The 20,080-nt window shown below is 30.9% G+C and overlaps 1 protein-coding gene across 1 annotated transcript; it reads left to right on the top strand.

The window, feature by feature from the left end:
- The first annotated feature begins 216 nt into the window (after window positions 1-216).
- RpS6 (ribosomal protein S6) lies at window positions 217-13,865 on the top strand. The gene is made up of 5 exons (XM_075353669.1): window positions 217-318; window positions 520-724; window positions 9,617-9,762; window positions 10,597-10,800; window positions 13,586-13,865. The coding sequence occupies exons 1-5, from the start codon at window positions 313-315 to the stop codon at window positions 13,769-13,771; spliced, it is 747 nt and encodes a 248-aa protein (XP_075209784.1). The 5' UTR covers window positions 217-312; the 3' UTR covers window positions 13,772-13,865.
- The last annotated feature ends 6,215 nt before the right edge of the window (window positions 13,866-20,080 follow it).

Below are 20,080 nucleotides of genomic sequence, written 5' to 3'. Positions count from 1 at the left end.
CAGTATTGATGTATCTTTGTTTAAAAGAAAAGTGCTATATGTTGTTTTGAATTGCATTTGTTGAAAGAAAAATACTTTAATAAGCATTATGCTTACTTTAGTAAGCATTTATATGATTAAACATTCCTGAAATGTTTGTGTTATTTCTTTTAAGAAATATGTTTTAAATAATATATATTTGTTTCATTATTATGTTTGGCTATTCGAACTGATAAATTATGAGTATAAAAAATTTCGTTGGCACCCCTGCCTTCATGCAGAGCATTTCCTTTTCCACGTGAATGCTGTAATGTCTTTTAGTGCTGTATAAAAATGAAGGTACGTTTTTTTTAATTTGGTGACTGTATTGTATGCTTTTCTTTTGTTTTACTACATTTTAATAATTAATTACAAAAGTTAGTTAGGTCTCTGTAAGTTTATTTGTGTTTGTTCTGTGGATGACAGTGGATAAAGTTTGGTGTACCCCATAATGATTTCTATCAATTTTTTAAAGTCTTAACGTTTTGATTTTTGTTATAGTTGAACGTTTCATATCCGGCTACAGGATGCCAGAAGTTATTCGAAATAACGGATGACCATAAGCTCCGTATGTTCTATGAAAAGCGTATGGGTGCTGAAGTAGAAGCTGACGGTCTTGGTGATGAATGGAAAGGATACGTTGTGAGAGTTGCCGGTGGTAACGATAAACAAGGATTTCCCATGAAACAAGGAGTTCTGACGAACAGTACGTAATTATATATTTAGTTATAAGATGCTAATTAAGTAATTTTTATGTTTTTAAGTAGTAATTACTGTTTTGTTTAGGTTAAGATTTTGGCGAGTTGCTTTCAGTTCTAGATCTATTCCTTGTGTTTCTTCCTTTTAGCCGTTGATAAGTAATGTGTGAACAAATAATCCGTTAATAGGAGTAAAGGTTAACATTGTGTGTGAAGGACAAATTTTCACTTGCATTTTCTATTCTGTTAATCTATATAAAAAAATAAATTAATAAATTTTGAATTAGTACGAGGGACCTGATCTTTTCTTACAAAATGCATTTAATCCTTTCCTGCTAAATAGGCTAATAGGTTATGCATATGGTAGGTTGGGGGGTGAAGTCTCGTATCATTTAATAAGAGTCTAGAGAAAAAGCAATTAATTTTTCAAGATATTTTACTAAGTTTATGTACATTAGGCTGCTAGGATAAGATCTCTGTATATATGTGAACAAGTTATTGTTAAATTTCACTTCTTTCAACATTTGTAACAGATAAATAATTTTTGCAAATAACAAGTCTCAGGAATCATCAGAATTTCAATGTACCGAAGAATTGGCCTAAGATATTCTGCCACTCAAGTCGGAAAAACCTTTTGGGCTGTTCAATTACAAAGAAGTCTGTTCAACAGCTGATAATGTTGGGTTATAGGTTAAAAAACGAGGCATTTTGTTAGAGGAAATATTTTATTATATTCTTATATATAAATTGCTCAGATAGCTTTCTAAGCAAGCTTTGGTTACTACCCCATTACATGAAAATAAAATTGCCCAGTTATTATATAAAACTGTAAATGTATTTCACTAATAACTAAACCTAAGTATTAAGAAAACAGTCTTAAGTGATTAGAATTATCTTCTTTTTATTTCATGGAAAAGCCTTAAAATGTGAAATTAATATAATTATTAATTAAAATATTAATATATTGAAGTTGTCTTATAATTATATTTTGTTTCTTTTCAAAAAAAATATATATATTTTGGTTTTTCTGATGTTAGTACTTATAAGACCCATATTCTTGTGTACCAGTATATTGTATTTTTTATAATCAAAAAACAACCCAAGTACAGAATTACAAACTAATTGAAATGACACCTTATTTTTTTCTTTTCTTTATTCCAATAGCACTTTCGCAGGATTCCGCATCATCAGTTTTATATACGAGGGCTATTCAGAAAGTAAGGAACATTTTAGAATTTAAAAAAAACCAAGTACAAGAAGAACTTTTTATTATATACATGTGAAAGAGGGACTAAAATACTACTTTTCAACATAATCACCATACAAATTCAGGCACTTATCATAGTGGTGGACAAGCTTTGAAATTCTTGTGTCATAGAATTCTGCCACCTGTAATCTCAACCACTCTGTGACGGTGGCCTAGCTTCTGTGAAACAATTTCAAACAATAAAGTGTGAAACTTGTGGGAAACAGAGAAAGCTCAGTTATTGTGAAACGGCGGTTTTCACGAATCTTTTCGTCAACTTTGGAGACCAGATTGTCAGTCACAATGCTCGGACGTCCACTCTTCTCTTTATCGTGAACGTTTGTTCGGCCATTTTTAAACTGAATGCACCACTTCCTGACAGAACTTTCACTCATTAACGTTGTTCCCGTACACTTCACACAGTTTCCGATGAATTTCTATGGTTTACAGTTTTTTGCCAACAAAAAAAGAATCACAGACCGCACCTCACAACTGGCAGGATTTTTGATTGCAGCACACATTTCAAATTTGTATATAAAAAACTGGCAGTGTGGAGATGTTCCCGTTGTTATGGCTGGACGCTGACTGAGGTGCCGAGCACGAGCACTCCAATATATATGCGATTGGCGTGCACCTGGCGGCGTCAGGTGGAAACGTTCCTTACTTTCTGAATAGCCCTCGTAAATTATATAAAATTACATATCAAATTACATAACAACAATTTTTTTTTTTAGAATAAGAATTAAAATTACTATTATATATACAATTTATTTAATTGACTTCATGTTTTGCGTATACGTTAGTAATTTTAATCTTTGTTCTATAAAAAAGAAAATTGTTATGATGTTTGATATGTGATTTTATATAATTTTTATAGAACTGATGATGCAGGATCCTACGGAAAGTGCTACTGAAATATAGAAAAGAAAAAATAAATTAGTGTCATTTCATTTACTTTGTAATTCTGTACTTGGGCTGTTCAGGTTGGTTTTTGATTATAATGAATACAATATATAAGTAAAATTAATTCATTTTTTATTGTATTTGTTCATATCTTTTTCTGTACTAATTATATCAAAGGTAAAAGTATAACTCAGCTTTCCACCAACAGCGCAGAATCTAACAATGTTTCTTACCGTATCTTATTGCTTTAAGGGTTTCCCTCATCATCTATTAATAAAACGTCTTCTTGAAATTGTGCATTAAAAAAGTAGTTTTAAGTAGAATAAAAATGAGTTGAAATATTATAAATAACAATGTCTGAAGAAGTGCTGCTACCTACAGCAGCTTTTATAATTGTGTTGTCCTCATACTCGGTTTGAAGGTTGATCAAATTAAATTTACTTTTATATTTATAATGTAAAATCTTTTTGAAATGTATAAACCCGTATTATTTGTATTTTTTAATTTCTAGTATTTTTAAATTTGTTTGAATATTTGATATTGAATGTGTGTTATTAATAAGATGATCAGAAACATTAGAGAAACTCTGTTTTCCATTTTTTAATATCTAATATCTTCATAGAATCTAGTTTTAAAATATCTAGTGGTTCTTTCCTTTATAAATATGGCTGGCCACATTCATTGCATTTTATTTTATTAATATCACTCAAATAGTATAAACCTAATGAATCAGTATGTTTATTATTTCTTAAATGTTTTATTAAATGGTTATTTGTCTGGTATGCAGGCTTAAATATATTTTTATCATAAACCTTTCTTATATTTTCAACAGTGTACATACATTCTCAATTTTTTGTGTTATTTATTGTTATTAAATTTGTATTGTTAATTTTTGACATTTGTTTTTTGTATATATTATTTGATAAAGATTCTTTATAACCATTATATTTAGCAATTTGTTTTATATTATCTATTTCTTTATTTAACTTATTTTATTTTCATTATACTTGGTGTAATTGCTCTATTAACCATAATTTTATATGTATTAATTTTGTTTGATGACCATGTATCAGTTTAATATGTATGGTAGTTTTGTTGGTTGTGGGTTTCCTATATACTGAAGGTAGGAAATGACAGTTTTTATTGTTGATTTCGATACTAACATTAAGTAATTTATTAATCTTTATTAATTAACTCTTACATTAGTAAGAGTTTTTAATTTGTTCAAAATTATTTGATGTTCATTATATATAATGGGATTATAGACCACAAAAATATCAATATACCTAGTCTATAGTAAAATATCAAGAACATAAGTAATACCATAAACGATTTTATTTTCAAACTCCTGCAAATAAATGTCAGATATGATGGATGGCAAAGGAAAATATGTAGGTAAGGCATTTTAAAATAATTTTGTTGGCATATATTTCTAATGACAACAATAATATTATCAGTAAAGTCTTCATGATTATGTATTAAATTATTTTTTATGTTTATTGTTTTATCTGTGGTATGTTAGGGTACATATTACTAATATCACAGGTAACTATCCTAGTGTTATCCCCAATTTTTAGTCTTAATTGATTTACGAACTCCTGTTCATTTTTTATATTATATTTATAATCTAAATTAATTTTGATCGTAAGTATTTTATTTGTTATTTTGGAGGTAATGTCAGAAGGAGCAGTTGTAAAATTAATTAAAGGTTGCATAGGTGCAGTTTTTAATTTTAATATGTAATTTGATCTGAATAATTTGTAAAATTAATTTAATGCAACTGATGTAAGAAATTTGCGAAAGTGCTTCTGCATGCATAATGGAATAAGGAATGTGTCATCCTGCTTTGTTTGCTATTATGAACTTAGGTTGATGAAGTAAATATAATTTGTATATTAGTACAGAGGAATATGATTTTTATAAGAATTGACTTTAGAAAAAAAAAAAATTATATATATACACTTTGTTACAATATTTCCAAAATACATTTTTATAAATATAAATTTTTAATTTAATTACTGTGAAGATTGTTTTTAAAAAAAATAACAGATTTTTTTTCATTACATTTGTAAAAGAAAATATAACCAAACCTAATTTAAAAAGGGCCTAAACACTAATAAAGTAAAATATTTTCATAATTTGTTTATTAAAAACATAAATATTATTCCAAGAAGGGCAAATTACCACAAAAATGTGGTGTTTTTTATTTTAATCTTGATGGAGATGCAGAATTACATTTTTGCTTTTTTATAGCAAGATTCTCTTTAATTAATCATGTTTTAACTTCACTAATCTGAAATATAATGTAAATGCTTTAGAAGAAAAGTAATGACTACTTTTCAAGTAGACATAAACAAAAACTATGACAAATTTTAATCTACTTAAACAGTTGCATCAAAATTAATTTTCAGATTCTTATTATGTTAAAAAATTGCATCTTTTATCTTGTAATTTTAACAAGTCTCTTCTTAAATCAATAGGGATAAAAATTAAAAATTATTTTATGAAGTGACTTTTAATGGTCATGGTGCAAAAAATAAGTAATAATAAATACATAACTATTATCAAAAATTATCACTTGTAGTTTAATGAGGGGAATAATTAATGTTGGTAGGATGTGTGGGTGAGTTACGGGAATGTCTTTCAGCCATCAAAGGATTTCAGTAGTATTATAATAGCTAATACTTGTACTAAAGTATATAAAAATTTCTATATATTATAAACACTATTTCAGAAAAAAGATGGGTTGTTTACTGTAATAAATATTGGAAGATTAATAAAAGAAATAAACCTTAATGTATTGGAAAAATAATTTAATTGAAGAAAGAAAAATCTGCTTTAGATCTCAGGTAAACTTATGTTGTGATTAATTTTGCAATGCAACAATCTAACAAAAAAAATCAGTCATGTTCTTCACATTGATTTTAGATTTTTGCAACTTGATAATATTGATCAGTTTTATTTCTATTACTTCAAATTAAATGATTCACTTTAATGTTTTCTTTATTTGTACATGAAACATGATGGAAAAAAAAGCTTTTCAAAAGTTGGTTAATCTGTTGCTGAAAATTTTCCATTTACCATTCTTTCTTTAAAACTCCTCCCTATAGTTTTTTTAATAGTTAAATTGATGTATGATAAAAAAATTTGTTAAATGGTTTCTTTTTACAATTACACTTAACGTGGTATATGTAGTTATTCAATAATATTAATAATTGGATCCTTCTTTTATATTTTTTACTGGTTAATGACTGGAAATAGGAAATTATTAGATTATTATCCACAGTTTGGCAGAAGCAGAAGTATGTCTTAACTCTTTGCTTTTGAAATTGTGGTAAATTCAATTTGTCTTTGGTGCACTGCATTGGAGCACAATTTTTCTAATTGTATCTATTGTTCTAAAGACAACAAATATTTTGTTTAAATTCTTAAAGTGATATAGGTGAACAAAAAGAATTTGGGATTTTAAAACTACTTAATATCTCTTAACTTTGACTCAGAGTAGAAAATCAATAAAATGAAAGTAACTCCTACTGTTTTTCCTTGCAAATTTTTAATGTGAGCACCTTTTATCATGTGTCGCACATCCAACCAATAGCAAAGTTTGTCCTAACTTAATCAGCTTGTCTGGAGTAATGGAAGTGATAGCTGCTTCAGTCCGGTATTTCAAATCATGTAGATCAGTGGGTATTGGGGGCACATACACAAGATACTTTATAAAAACCCAAAGGAAAAAATTACCTGGCATCAGATGGAGTGGTTATGCAGCCATGCAGCCCTGTCATCAGGTCCATGCCGACTTATCCAGTGGTCAGGGAAAACATCACTCAACGATTCTTATACAGAGAGCTTTGTCAATAAGGGAGGTGCACCATGGCAAGAGGACCATGTGCACCATGTAAACAGGATATATAAATAAGCAACTCTCCTTCTACACTTACTTAAGTGAAAAAGAATGGCCAGTACACTTGTCTGAGTATCAAATGCAAACATTTAATTTTGGAGAGTCTCTTTTGCATTTTAAGAGTTTTTGGTAATTTTCTAACCCTTGAGTAAGAAGATTATGTTTGTCAATGTTTCCATTAAGATCATATCTTGACTCATCTCTATGATCAACACAAAATGCTGATCAAGAGAGTCATCTTCGTGCTGCAACATTTTGATTATGAAATTGGCACACACATTGTGTAGGCTTCAAAGCCTGTAATGGCTGTCAACTGTATGGATGCATATGTAAGTGTTTCCTTAAAACATTTCACACTGTGGTTATCTGCATCACTAGTTCATAACCGCCCTTCCTATCACATTTTTCAGAACTTCACAGGAAAGAATCATTCCTATATCTTCTGTTACACAGATATCCAGTTGTTTAAAACCAATTTTGCCGTTGACGAATGTTGTTACTTGGAGGATCACAATTAAACTGCCTATAAAATGCATGTTGAACAGTACAGATTCACTCACAGTAAAATGCAGAAGGTCCTCTGTTCAAGTTTCACTAGCTCTGCTAATGAGGTTGTCATATGGAAAGGTAGGGAATCTGTCCATAGCTATGCACGCAATAGAAACTGTCCTTTTTGTGTTCTTTGATTCTAACCTTAAATCAATACAGTACATCTCATCCTAGAGATATAATAAAATAAATTCTATATTTTCTTTTTTACATTCTTTTTCTGTACACTTTGTATTTCAGGACTGGCTTTTCTCTTTTTTTATATATGTAATTTAGCAGTTTATTTCGTATTATTTTAATACACAAGTAGATAATGAATGAGTCGTTTAATACTGCCATGTGCTTTCCAGATCACATCTCTACAAAACCTAATTTTTGGAAAATGTTATGATTGAATTGAAAATATTTTAAAACATATATCTGTAATTTTACGTGCTGAATGATTTGGGATTGAATGGTATAATCTTAGAAGTTGAAGTAGAGTGAATTGCATTGTTGTGGTTATGTCATGATGTGTGTAGATAGTGAAACTTTAGTGATTCAATAATGTAAATGAACCATTTGTGTATTGAATATTTTGTTGTTGCTCTAAGTAAACAAACTGGTGATAATAAGTTGCCTATAGACTTCTAGGCTTTGATAATTATAAAAAGTGAAGGTCTGTACTAAATTTTTTTACGTTAAACATTATTATGTTTGCTCATAGCTCGTGTTGGGGAAAAAAACCAACAGAACTGTGTCTGGAGCTCTATTTGTACAAAAAGTGTATGCTTACAGCATATGAGGTGTTTGGGATTAATGAAATTGAGTGTTTTTAACAGTCATTATGAGGACCAGAGAGGAAGAGCTGCAGTAGTTGTGTAATAACGTTAATTGAAAGAATCGTGTGTACGTTTACAGGTTATCCTTACTAATGTTGTTTCTTAATGTTTGCTTTTTGAGATGCTCATAGTTTGCATATGAGTGTTACACATTGTTTCTTATTTTTACTGACTAAACAAATGAAATCATTTTATTTCTAATTGTTAAAACCAAACATTAAAAATGTCAGTCCTTTGGACCTTTCTTCTAAGTGGCTGCATTAATGTAAATGTGCCTCGGAATAAGCTGGAATGACGACATTGTTGCTGCATACTGTTGGTAACACCACAGTGACGGCCTGATGGCTAACACTTGGCAGTGTCAGATTATTATCAAAACAATACAATATTTGATTGATTATAGTGTAAAATAAATTTTTTTTTTTTTTACAAATTGGTATTTTTAACTTTGATTTCATAATAAACATACATTATGCAATAATAATAAATGTGTATACTATACAAAAATGAACTTTTATAAAAAAATAAAATGAGGAACTAAGAATATTATAGGCCAATACAGAACAATAATGTTGAATAATATAAAATATGAAGGATAGCTTATTCAGGCGCCATAAATTCTGCCTGAGGTTTCGCCAATTGTGGCATGCATATTAGGTCCACCAATCACGAACTTATATTTAGTTAATCGTCTTTACACATCTCACATATATAATTGTTACAGTTGATGCAAGTATTGTGGTTCATTCCCAGCCCTCAGCAGAATTTGGCAAATATTCTTTACTGCAGCAATAAGTGAATAACATGACAGTGTGAAAATGTAACCATGATTTGACGAGCCATGTTCCATGTATCAGTTGTTTAAGACTCAAAACAGTTTTTTCTGGAACATCTCAACATTTTACTTGAATGTATTATTTTATTTTGTAGCTATTTGGACATAAGCAATGATTGTGTAGAACACCTTTGTTTTGCAACAATTGAATAACTGTTTTGTTATTGAGAATGTGACCAGTCAATTGCAGTAAATTCATTTTAGCAAATGAAAATTAAAAATATGAAAACAGTGAATGAAGGCTTCAGCTTGCATGTATGATTTCTGAGGAATGGAATATTATAAATTAATTAGACAGCTATGATTATTGGTGGCAGTTATGATATCATTCCATTGCATACCAAGGCGCATTTACACTATTCCCAACAAAATGCAAATGCTGCCACTTAACAGAAAAAATCTGATGTTTCATTATGGTTATAACAATAATAATAGTATGCCCAAACTTCATGTTATAAAAAAATTGGTGCCTTTTTTTCTGTAGAGTAATTAATTATTTATTTCCAATGTTGGGCATACATGCTATCTTGATTTTGTAAGTTTTATTTTTTTAAACAAAATAAAAATTTATTTTTTTGGCTTGGTTTATATAATTAAACGTACATATTTACACTGTAAAGCTTCACGTAATATTTCTTTCAGGCAGAGTTAGACTTCTCCTGTCAAAAGGACACTCGTGCTATCGTCCACGTCGTGATGGTGAAAGAAAAAGGAAATCTGTTAGAGGATGTATAGTTGATTCTAACCTTAGTGTTCTGGCACTCATTATCGTTCGCAAAGGTGAAAATGTGAGTAAATAAAAAATTTAATCATGGTAAATATAAATTGTGTAAATTAATTAATTGAAGTAAGTTTTTTTTATTAGTTATGAAAATCTTCTGAACTAGCAAACTGCAGGTTGTATAGAAAAAGGGATTTTTTAAATTGTTACCTGCTGTAATTTTTTTATTATGCTTAATTGTAGTGTACATGAAATTATATCTTATGTGATGTTTTGTAATGTTAACTTTATATATTCTTTTTATAAAAAAAATATTGTATTTGTACTGCACATTCATGACGCATTTCTGTCTAATTAAAGAAGTAGTAATTTTGGAATCTTTTAAAATGTTAAGCTTGTTTTATTATATATTTATTTGTGTGTCAGTCATAACTAACACGTCCTGTGCAAATGTGAGTAATACTTGTAATTCCAAAAATATCAAAGTATGTTGGTGATTACATTTTATTCCTTACTGTTATAAATCCATCATCTTACACTTTAATCCTATTACAGGACTCCGTTTCTTCTGTATAACCTTGTTACTTTGTATATCCTTTATATAATTTGCTACCTGGGAATGGCTTTTGTACAGTTTCAAATTGATAGCAGCAAGTTTAATTCACTACTTGTATCTCTATGAGAATATGAGATAATTACAGGTGATTAAAGATCTGTATCTATTCATGACTGCTATAAATTTTTATAAATTGTGTCAGTATAAATAAATATAAATGTTATTAATATGTTATGGATAAATGTTTATTTTATAACTCAAACAATAGTATTAAGTGATACCTTTTTCTGGATATTTAAAATTACATTTTCACAACATTTTCTGTATTGTTTGATCTTTTGTTAGGAGATACCAGGATTAACTGATATTACAATTCCACGTCGTTTAGGACCAAAAAGAGCCTCAAAAATTAGAAAATTGTTTAATTTATCTAAAGAAGATGATGTTAGGCAATACGTGGTAAAACGCCCATTGCAACAGAAAGAGGGTAAGAAGGAAAGGTTCAAGGCACCTAAGATCCAACGTTTAATTACTCCAGTTACACTTCAGGTATTTATTTTATTCTTTAACTTCCTTTTCAGTTGAGTTATCTTATATTAAGATAAGCCTGATTGATTGCATTGGAATCAATTAGGTTGATTGAATTATGAGTTAAATTTTATTAAATGCTGTGTAGTTTCTCTAACTTGTTCTAAGTATGAAAATAGACTTGGAAGAGAGCTATTAAATTATGTTAGTAACTATAAAAAAATAGTCAATTATCAATTTGCCTATAATTTTTGGTTATTTCTTGTGGGTTGTGTTAAAGGTATCATATATTAATGTTTAATAAGTGTGTTGTTGTACATATTTTGTTACGCAGTGTTAAATTTTTTATTGCAATTGATATTTGTGATTGATTTTAACAACTGCAAAATTAATAGTAGCTACTTACCACATTACATTTTTGAGTTACTGATTCAGTGTAATGTTATTTATTCTACAACAATTTATGTAATTTAAATGTTAAAAATTGTAGTTTCTTTTTTTTCTTAATCTCTGATTCAATGTAAAGAAGTAGAATCTGTTGTCAAAAAATTGAGGCAACATTCTATCTTACTCTTTGTTTTTAGAATGCTAAGATGTGCGCTACAGGTTTTGAATGATATTTATTGTTGAATAATTGTGTTTAAGTTGATCCAATGTTAGGTTTACAGCTTCTGATTAGGATTTTCTATTATTAATGAATTCCACCATGTATGTGAATTTTAATTATTCTAGTTACTACGTGTTAAATATATTTCTAACTTATTTTTGGAATGCGGCACTAGTAGCAGTGAGATCAACCCATTATTATAAAAACACTGAACTTCTGTGAAAGTATAGTCATTTGTTAGTGTAAGATTGTTTGTCTTCAACTTTTTTCTTTTAGTATTGTTATGAGGAGGTATTAAAAAGTTTCAAGACTTGCTCTGTTGACAAGAAACTATTTTATTTTTCTTATATGTACACTGTCACCTTCATTGTAATAACCTTGCACGGCAATACAGCATTCTTGCCACTTCTGAAATGTGTCCTGGAAGTCTACTTCTTGAAGTGTGGCCTTCTGCTATATGTGCTGAATCTTTCTGCGTTGGGTGTCAAAATGGGGCCCTTTAAGCTGGATTTTTGAACTGTGGGAAGAGTGCCAAATCTTTTGTGCCACAGTTCTGGTAATTTTCGCCAATGTCCTCTCTCATCTCCATTAGAACCTGGCAGTAGAACTTAGTATTGATGGTCTTATCACTGGGGATGAATTCTCGATGCACGAATGCCATGAATGTTAAAAAAGATGATGCATGCACTTGTTTGAACTGCAGAACCTGCCTTGCCTTTTTTCAGTCGCACATGCTACTAGAATAATACTTTGCACGACTCATGGCAACATCGCTGTAAACTTCCTGCATCATGTACATTGTCTTGGCATATTTGCTGAGTTTCACACGGAATTTCATGTTGTGCTCTGTTCAAGCTTGCTGCTGTTCATGTTGGAATTGCAAAAGTGGTTATGCACATTGTCATGGTAGCTGCACAGCTACATATGCACATAGTACAATGTCTCTTGGCACACTAACTGGTGCTCCCTGTAACTGAGCGCGGCCTTGTGCTGCCATCTGGGTGTGTATTGTAGAACTAGTCTTAAAACCTTTTGATACCACCTTATAATTTATATTTTTCATCCAATATAATTTTGTTTTCATTATACTTATAACTTTTTTTTTAGCTATAAATTTTGTTGAAATTTAGTTTAAGTTGAAAATTATAAAAAAATATGCAAACTAGTAAAGATATTAGTATATTTTTTTTAGTGAACAACTGCATATTTGGTATGAAAGAAAGATGCTATTTTAAAAAGCCTTGTTCAGCGTAATCAAGCAAAGTGTGGTAATTATTTGAGGACCATGCTAAATGACAAATAGAATCTGATTTTAGTAGTTTATTGCAAGATTTTTACAATCCTATGTGAAGGGTGATCTGTGACTCCATGTTTTACACATAATGTTAAATTAGAATAATTGTAAAAATGTTTACATTATCTTTAATTTAAAAAAAAAAAATTAATATTTGTATAATTAATTAAATTACACTTACACCTGTTTACACTTACGTGTTATTTTCCGCTAGTGCTTCCTTTGTTTACATTATGATATATTAAAAATAAATCTTCATTTCATAAATTACTTACCTGGAATAATAACCATAATATATGCTAACCTAGAAAAATTTGGCAATTTATTTTAAGCCCCATTACATAATTACGTTTATGCTTTTTAAATTATATGTCTCCCAAAACCTCTGCCTATGTGCCACAATTATAATTTTATAAATTTTGTATTAATTTATGTTAACAATATATCTATAATAATTTTCTTATCACATTTTGGTTTGGTATGATATCTTATTGAATTTACATTTTAGTTATGAACAAAAACCACAATATTAAATTACCTGTTTATTCACCCAGTTGCATTTTTATTTATAAATTTTTTAAAATTGTTCTTTGTGTGTAAGTCTCTGTTTTATATTAATCCACTGTTAGGTTTTGTTTACACAGTTAACATGTGCAATTAAGCAGTACTAACACTAATTCGTTGATGTGGGTGAAAACTTATTGGGCAGTTGGTCGATAAGTTTCATTTTAAGGCACAGTATTATTTTGTGTTCTGTTTTTGATTTTATATTAAATTTTTAGTGTTTGGGTTTTATATTAAATTTTAAGTCCTTATAGGGTTGTAAAGTGCTTGTGAATGGATAAAACTAAAATTGGTTGCTATTGAAATTTCAGATTAATCATGATCTTTATTTGTAATTACAGAGAAAGAGACATCGTTTAGCTCTGAAGAAACAGCGCCGATTGAAGAAGAAGGAACAAGCATCTGACTATGCCAAATTGCTTGCCCAGCGGCAAAAGGAAGCTAAAGTACGACATCAAGAAGAGATTAAGCGGCGGCGCTCTGCTTCAATGCGTGATTCAAAATCATCCACTCAACCCGGAAAATAGAATGTCCAAATACCTGATCAATGTTAATAAAATAAATATTGTTTAGGTTCTCTTGGACATATTTTTAAAAAAATAAAGTTGTTTGAAAATTTTATTTTGAAACTAATTATTTGCAAACCAGCATATGTAACATTTTCTTAATTTCAAATTAAATTTTTGGTTTTATGAACAACCAGCGCAGTTACCCAAAAATGGCATTTTGAAAGGATTTCATGTAGAGGTTGTAATTAATAACATTATTCAAATCGCATGAAGAAAATTACTTAACCATAATTCTTATTTGAAAATCTTGACAGAAATTACGAATTATATGAAGGAATGGTATAGCGAGTTATGGCCAGTGAAGATTTCATGGGGAAGGGGTGAAATAAAACCATACTGAAACCCAAATAAAGGGATAAAATTGATGGTTTCTTAGATTTTTGACAGATAAGTTGAATAAAACAGGTTCCAGAACTATATCTACAGTAGTTAACATAATATCCTATAAAAGTTTTTACATTGGAAATTACATTCTGTCATGTGGATTGACTTCTGCCTACATGTGTTTGTGGTTGAAGGTTATTGATGCCATCCCAAGTAAACAGTCTTGTCAGAAAGTAAAATGAACCTGTGTAATCAGTGGTTCACATTCAATCAGTTGCAATATTGCAAATGAAGAGTAGGATCTCTGTTGAAGATTTAGTTGTACTCAACTATGGTAAGGATACTGCTTGTTATGAAGTGTCCTCTGCACCAGACACTGGGAAAGGCATTGTGTACAAACACCTGGAAACATCATGTAGCCTCTATAATTGTTTTATCAATATCTGTATAATGGACAGAACGGTTGTGGTGAGTAATGCTATGAAGTGTTGTACCTGTTTCTCAGAGCTCGTGCAGTGTTCCACTAATTGTTTTCAGATTTGGAACTCTGCGGTTATGAAAACTTCTTTGATATCCTGCAGTAGCAGCAGTTCCATTTCCATCACACCCCCAAGATAAATACCATGTAAACGTATTTTCCCAGACGTACATAACAAAGGCATTGCTGCAGTATGACACCAGTTAAAATAAACACACACATTTAATTAAACTACACTACTGGCAACAATTCACAGCAGTAACAGAACATGCATTGCTGTGATTACATAAAATACATTATTGGTCAGCTGATATCTGTTACAAACTTAACAAGATCATGTCTGAATAACATTAGTACTGGGTTTTTTTACTATATTAATTTTTTATCTTTAATTCAACACTATTTTTTATATCATTGCACTTTATAGGAAAGCAAACGTGCTTTGCACATGTAATAGTTTTCATATGGTAAGGGTTAGTGATAAAATAAAATTTCATTTCTTGAACTTGCATTTGTTTTTTATTTGGCTATTTTACATCAATTTTCTCATAATTAAATTATTTACAAGTTTTGATAATAAATTTTACACACTTGTTAAGTCATTTACAAAGTTTTTGTATTACAAATTAAAAAAAAAAAAATTAGACAAATTTTTCTGTTTTATGTTGGATGTTATGAAAACTACTGTAAATGTGGTTCTGGAAGCTGTTCTATTCAATTTGTCAGATCAAAAAACATCAGTTTACTCTTTATTTGGGTTCCTATAATTTCAGTATGGTTTTGTTTCATTCTTTGCCCAGGAATCAGGGTGACATTTTTCACTAACTAACTTGCTGTGTGTTTCCAGACCAATGTCTATATGAACCTTTTTCATTATTTTTTCTTGTAGAATGATCTCAGAAAGCACCAGTAACACTATGTGAATCATCCTTTATTTATCAATAGTATATATACCAGGTGATTCAAGAAGGACTTCACAACTTAAAAAGCATGTAAAAATTTATTTAGGTAATTTACACATTGTTTGTTGAGGTCTCATTTCATATCAAAACCATTAGTTTTGACTTGCATAGTTCATTAGTATCGAATTCCACCACCAGTGATGTTAAAACTTTTGATACATTTACTGGCATGGAACATGCTTGCTGTGTGTTCTGGTTTCCCAATTTGCATTTCAGCATAGTTTTTGAAGAGGACAGTAGGGAGCCTCCTAGTAGGCATACAAGTTACTCTTGGCACCAAACCTTTGTTGAAACAGGTTGTTCTGTTAACGCTCTGAGTGCTGTTTCTGTCATTTGATGGAATGATGTTACTACCGAGAAATGCGGATCACATCATTTGTTGGAGTTCATGTTTACGTGTTATCAAGTGTAATATCCCATCAAAAGACAGGATTTATTCAACTCCACTACTTTCGTATACATTTTAGTACCTAAATAAGGCACGGAGTGCGCTTTTGGTAGTATAGATTATTGTAAAATCGATTTGATATCGTGCAGTTAGAATCGTTGAAATTACGTGTTTGTTTACGTTCTGAGTGTTTACAGCTATAATGGCATCTAACAATTCGTATAATGATGCAGTCGATGTTTTTGTTGATTTACAAAGTGATGATGAAGATATTCCTTTTGAAGATACAGATAATGATGAAGATTACATGAATGAAGAAAACTGTGATAGTTCAGGTACGGAAATTTTCGTAAAGTTACATTTGTTTATTTTTCAGGTTATATTTTTGATACAATTTTCTTTTGAATGTAATTGTTTCCTATCATTTTAATTATTTTGTTTTTCATTCTAATTTCTTAGTTATTATATATTATATTTTATATTTTTTTCTTTAGATTCTGAAGAAAGTGAAGTTGAGGAACAGAACAGAATTAGTGTTAGAAGTGATGATGGTTGGGCAACAACAGATGAAGTACCTGACATTGATATTTTTTATGGGGATGTAGGAATTATTGATGTGCTTCAGTTAGATAATGATGGTTCTGTTTTGGACTTTTTTCAATATTACATTGGCAGTGATTTGATCAAAAAATCCCGTAGTATCATCATGCAATTATTGTCCTAACCTCATGAGTAGAGATAGATTTCTTTTGATTATGACAAATTTCCACATAAATGATAATAGTCCATATGTACCCAAAGGTGAGCAGGGTCATGACCCATTACTTGATGCCCTTCAAGGACGTTGTAAAAAGGCTTACCTTCTGGGTGAAAACATTACAGTAGATGAAGGGATGTGTAAATTTCATGGTAGGCTGTATTTCAAACAATACATGCCTAAAAAGCCTAGTAAATATGGCATAAAATTATTCATGGTTTCAGAGTCTAGTAGTGGTTATATTTGGAATTTTGAAATATACAATGAACAAAGTAACACTGCCATTGAACTAATTAAAAAACTGCTAGGCTCTTTGGGAAATAATGGGTGTACATTATGTACAGATAGGTTTTATACTAGCCCAGCATTAGCTGGAGAGTTAGAAAAATGAAAATGGTTTAGTAGTAGGCACCACTCTCAAAAACAGAAAAGGCATACCACAAGCTGTAAACTCCAGCGTGGTCAGCAAGTCTTCCGTCGAAATAATTATATTCTTGTGTTGCGCTGGAGAGACAAGCGTGATGTTTTCATGATCACCACAAGACATAAAGCAGAGATGTTTACATACAAAGACAGGTTTGGAAGAAATGTAACTAAACCAACTTGTGTAGTCAGCTACAATAAAAATAAATTTGGAGTGGATTTGTCAGATCAAAGGATGTTGTATGGAGCTTATGAACATAGGTCTGTCAAGTGGTGGAGGAAACTGACCTTCCATATGATCCTTATGGCTGTAGTAAATTCTTGTATACTGTACAGCCATGTTACAAAGAAAAAAATTAGTACCAGCCAGTTCATAAAAAAGTTATGTTTGGAACTTTGGAAAGTGTTTTTGAAGAAGAACGAAGTCGACCAAGTACATCTGGCAGTCAGCTGAGTTGACTTGCTACAGGAAAACACTTTTCTAGAGAAATTTCCAGTGCCACCAGGAAAAAAAAAAAGGTGAGAATGGAGTGCCCCAAGGTAGTGTATTAAGTGCCACCTTATTTTCTGTAGCCATAAATGATATTACCAAATGTGTTCAGGCTCCTGTCTCATGCTCTCTATTTGCTGACGACTTTGCTATCTACATTGCAAGCCGTTCGGCACCTACAGCAGAGAGACTACTGCAGAACACTATATATCACCTTGAAGCTTGGTCCAGGACTACTGGTTTCACATTTTCATCCGAAAAAACAAAATGTGTAGTTTTTTCTCGGCTACGAAACCCTTCTATTCCGCAAATTTTTCTGAACGGAGAGACTATTACTATCTCTACTTACGTCAAGTTTTTAGGTTTATTTTTTGATAGTCGTCTTACTTGGGTCAAACATTTAAAAGAATTGAAAACAAAATGTTCCAAAATTCTAGATATGATGCGAGTCCTTACTAACACCAACTGGGGAGCCGATAGATCATGTATGATACGTTTTTACTATTCCTTTGTTCGCTCCCGTTTAGATTATGGTTGTGTCGCCTACTCACGGTAGTCAAACCGTGCTTAAAATGCTGGATAGTGTACATCATGCTTTCCTTCGGCTTGCCACAGGCGCGTTTAGATCAAGTCCTGTCGCAAGCTTACTTGTAGACTGTGGTGAACCATCACTTTGGGATAGACGAGACCAGCTCTTATCTTATTTTGCTCGTCTCAGAGGACAGCCAAATCACCCGGTTCTTGAGTCAGTCTTTAAAAATCCTAATCTAGGAAAGTATGAGGATCATCCACGTCGTACTGCACCTGTAGGTGTCCGTACCTGGCGTCTGCTGCAGCATATAAATGTTGACACACCGTCATTCTTTCCTATGTACCCTTGCTCATATCCTCCATGGAGAATAAACCTCATAAATTTTAATTTTGACCTGACTACATATAATAAACAATCAACACCATCTATCGTCTTTCAGCAGATGTTTCAGTGTGTTCTCTCCAAGACGAAACCAGACGCGGTTGTATACACTGATGGATCGAAACAAAACGATACGGTTGGGTGTGCTTTTGTTGTCAATGAGAGAACTTATATGTTTGGTCTCCCCAGTATTACGAGTGTGTTTACCGCTGAACTATATGCTATAAATAAGGCTCTAAACATCATTAACCCTAAATATAGAAAAATTCTTATTTGCAGTGACTCGTGTAGTGCTCTCCATGCCTTAAAAAATTTTTATTCTAAACATCCTATCGTCATTAAAATTTATAACGCAATCGCTGAGTTGAATAATCGCAACACAGAATTAAGTTTTTGCTGGGTCCCTAGCCACGTAGGGATTCCAGGTAATGAACATGCGGATTCTGCTGCCAAAGAAGCATGTAACCAGCCTCCTTTCACCACCCGAGTTGCTACTGCTGATTTCATTAACTATGTAAAACAATTTTTAAAAACAAGGTGGCAAGGTGATTGGACAGCTACCGTTGATAATAAACTCCGTCAGATTAAAGATTCTGTGTTACCATGGAACTCCTCATACAGAAAACCCCGGCGTGAGGAAGTAGTTCTCTGTCGATTGCGGATAGGACACACGAGTACCTGTTTACAAGAGGACAACCACCTCTATGCGCAAGATGCAACTGCCGCGTGACTGTGCGCCACATACTCGTGGACTGCATATGTTATGCGGCATTGCGTCGTAAATTTAAATTACCTAGTAACATCCGTAGTATCTTGCGTGATGATAAGGAGGTTTTAAACCGGATGTTTATGTTTTTACGTAGTATAGGGTTAACACAAAAAATTTAATACTGTTTCTTATATTTTTTAATACTTTTAGTTTTTTAATAAGTTTATTTTTTTTATTATATATTTTTTTTTTTTTTTTCTCTAAACGTTTGATATTTTTATCCGATTAGGAGCCTTCTACACTCCTTATCGGAATTTGTTAAATTTTATAAGTTATTTTTTAATATTTTAAAGACTGACTGTGATATTAGTTGTAAGATTTGTGTGATATTAGTTGTAAGTTTTATCTCCTTTTTTAATTTTAAGTTTTATTTAGTTTTTAACATAGTAGTTAGTATTAAGTTGCATGTTAGTATTTTTGTTATCCGAGAATGGGCCTTTTACACCCATTCCGGATTTGATTTCCTGTGATAGTAGTTTTAAGTTTTAATTAATTTTATTTATTTATCGATTCTCCGGGCGATGATAACGATCATTCGTTTTTCGCCCCAAAAAAAAAAAAAAAAAAAAAAAAAAAAAAAAAGGAAAAAAAGGTGTAGAGAATGTGCAAGGTTTGCTCTGAAAAATGGAAGAAAGAAAATGGGAAAGTGACAAGAAAGGATACATCATTTCACTGTTGTGAATGCAAAATCACTTTATGTAAAGATCCTTGTTTTAAACCTTTCATTCAAAAAAAAAAATTACCTGTAAATTAAATTTTTTAA

The sequence above is a fragment of the Lycorma delicatula genome, chromosome 1, assembly GCF_047948215.1.
Source record: "Lycorma delicatula isolate Av1 chromosome 1, ASM4794821v1, whole genome shotgun sequence".
In the NCBI taxonomy this organism is placed as follows: domain Eukaryota; kingdom Metazoa; phylum Arthropoda; class Insecta; order Hemiptera; family Fulgoridae; genus Lycorma; species Lycorma delicatula.
This window is presented reverse-complemented; position numbering and strand designations above follow the sequence as displayed.

Excerpts from the sequence above, each read along its gene's own strand:
- RpS6 (XM_075353669.1), top strand. Across the intron at positions 725-9,616 it reads ACAAGGAGTTCTGACGAACA|GCAGAGTTAGACTTCTCCTG; the intron begins GTACGTAATTAT and ends TATTTCTTTCAG. Across the intron at positions 9,763-10,596 it reads TCGTTCGCAAAGGTGAAAAT|GAGATACCAGGATTAACTGA; the intron begins GTGAGTAAATAA and ends ATCTTTTGTTAG.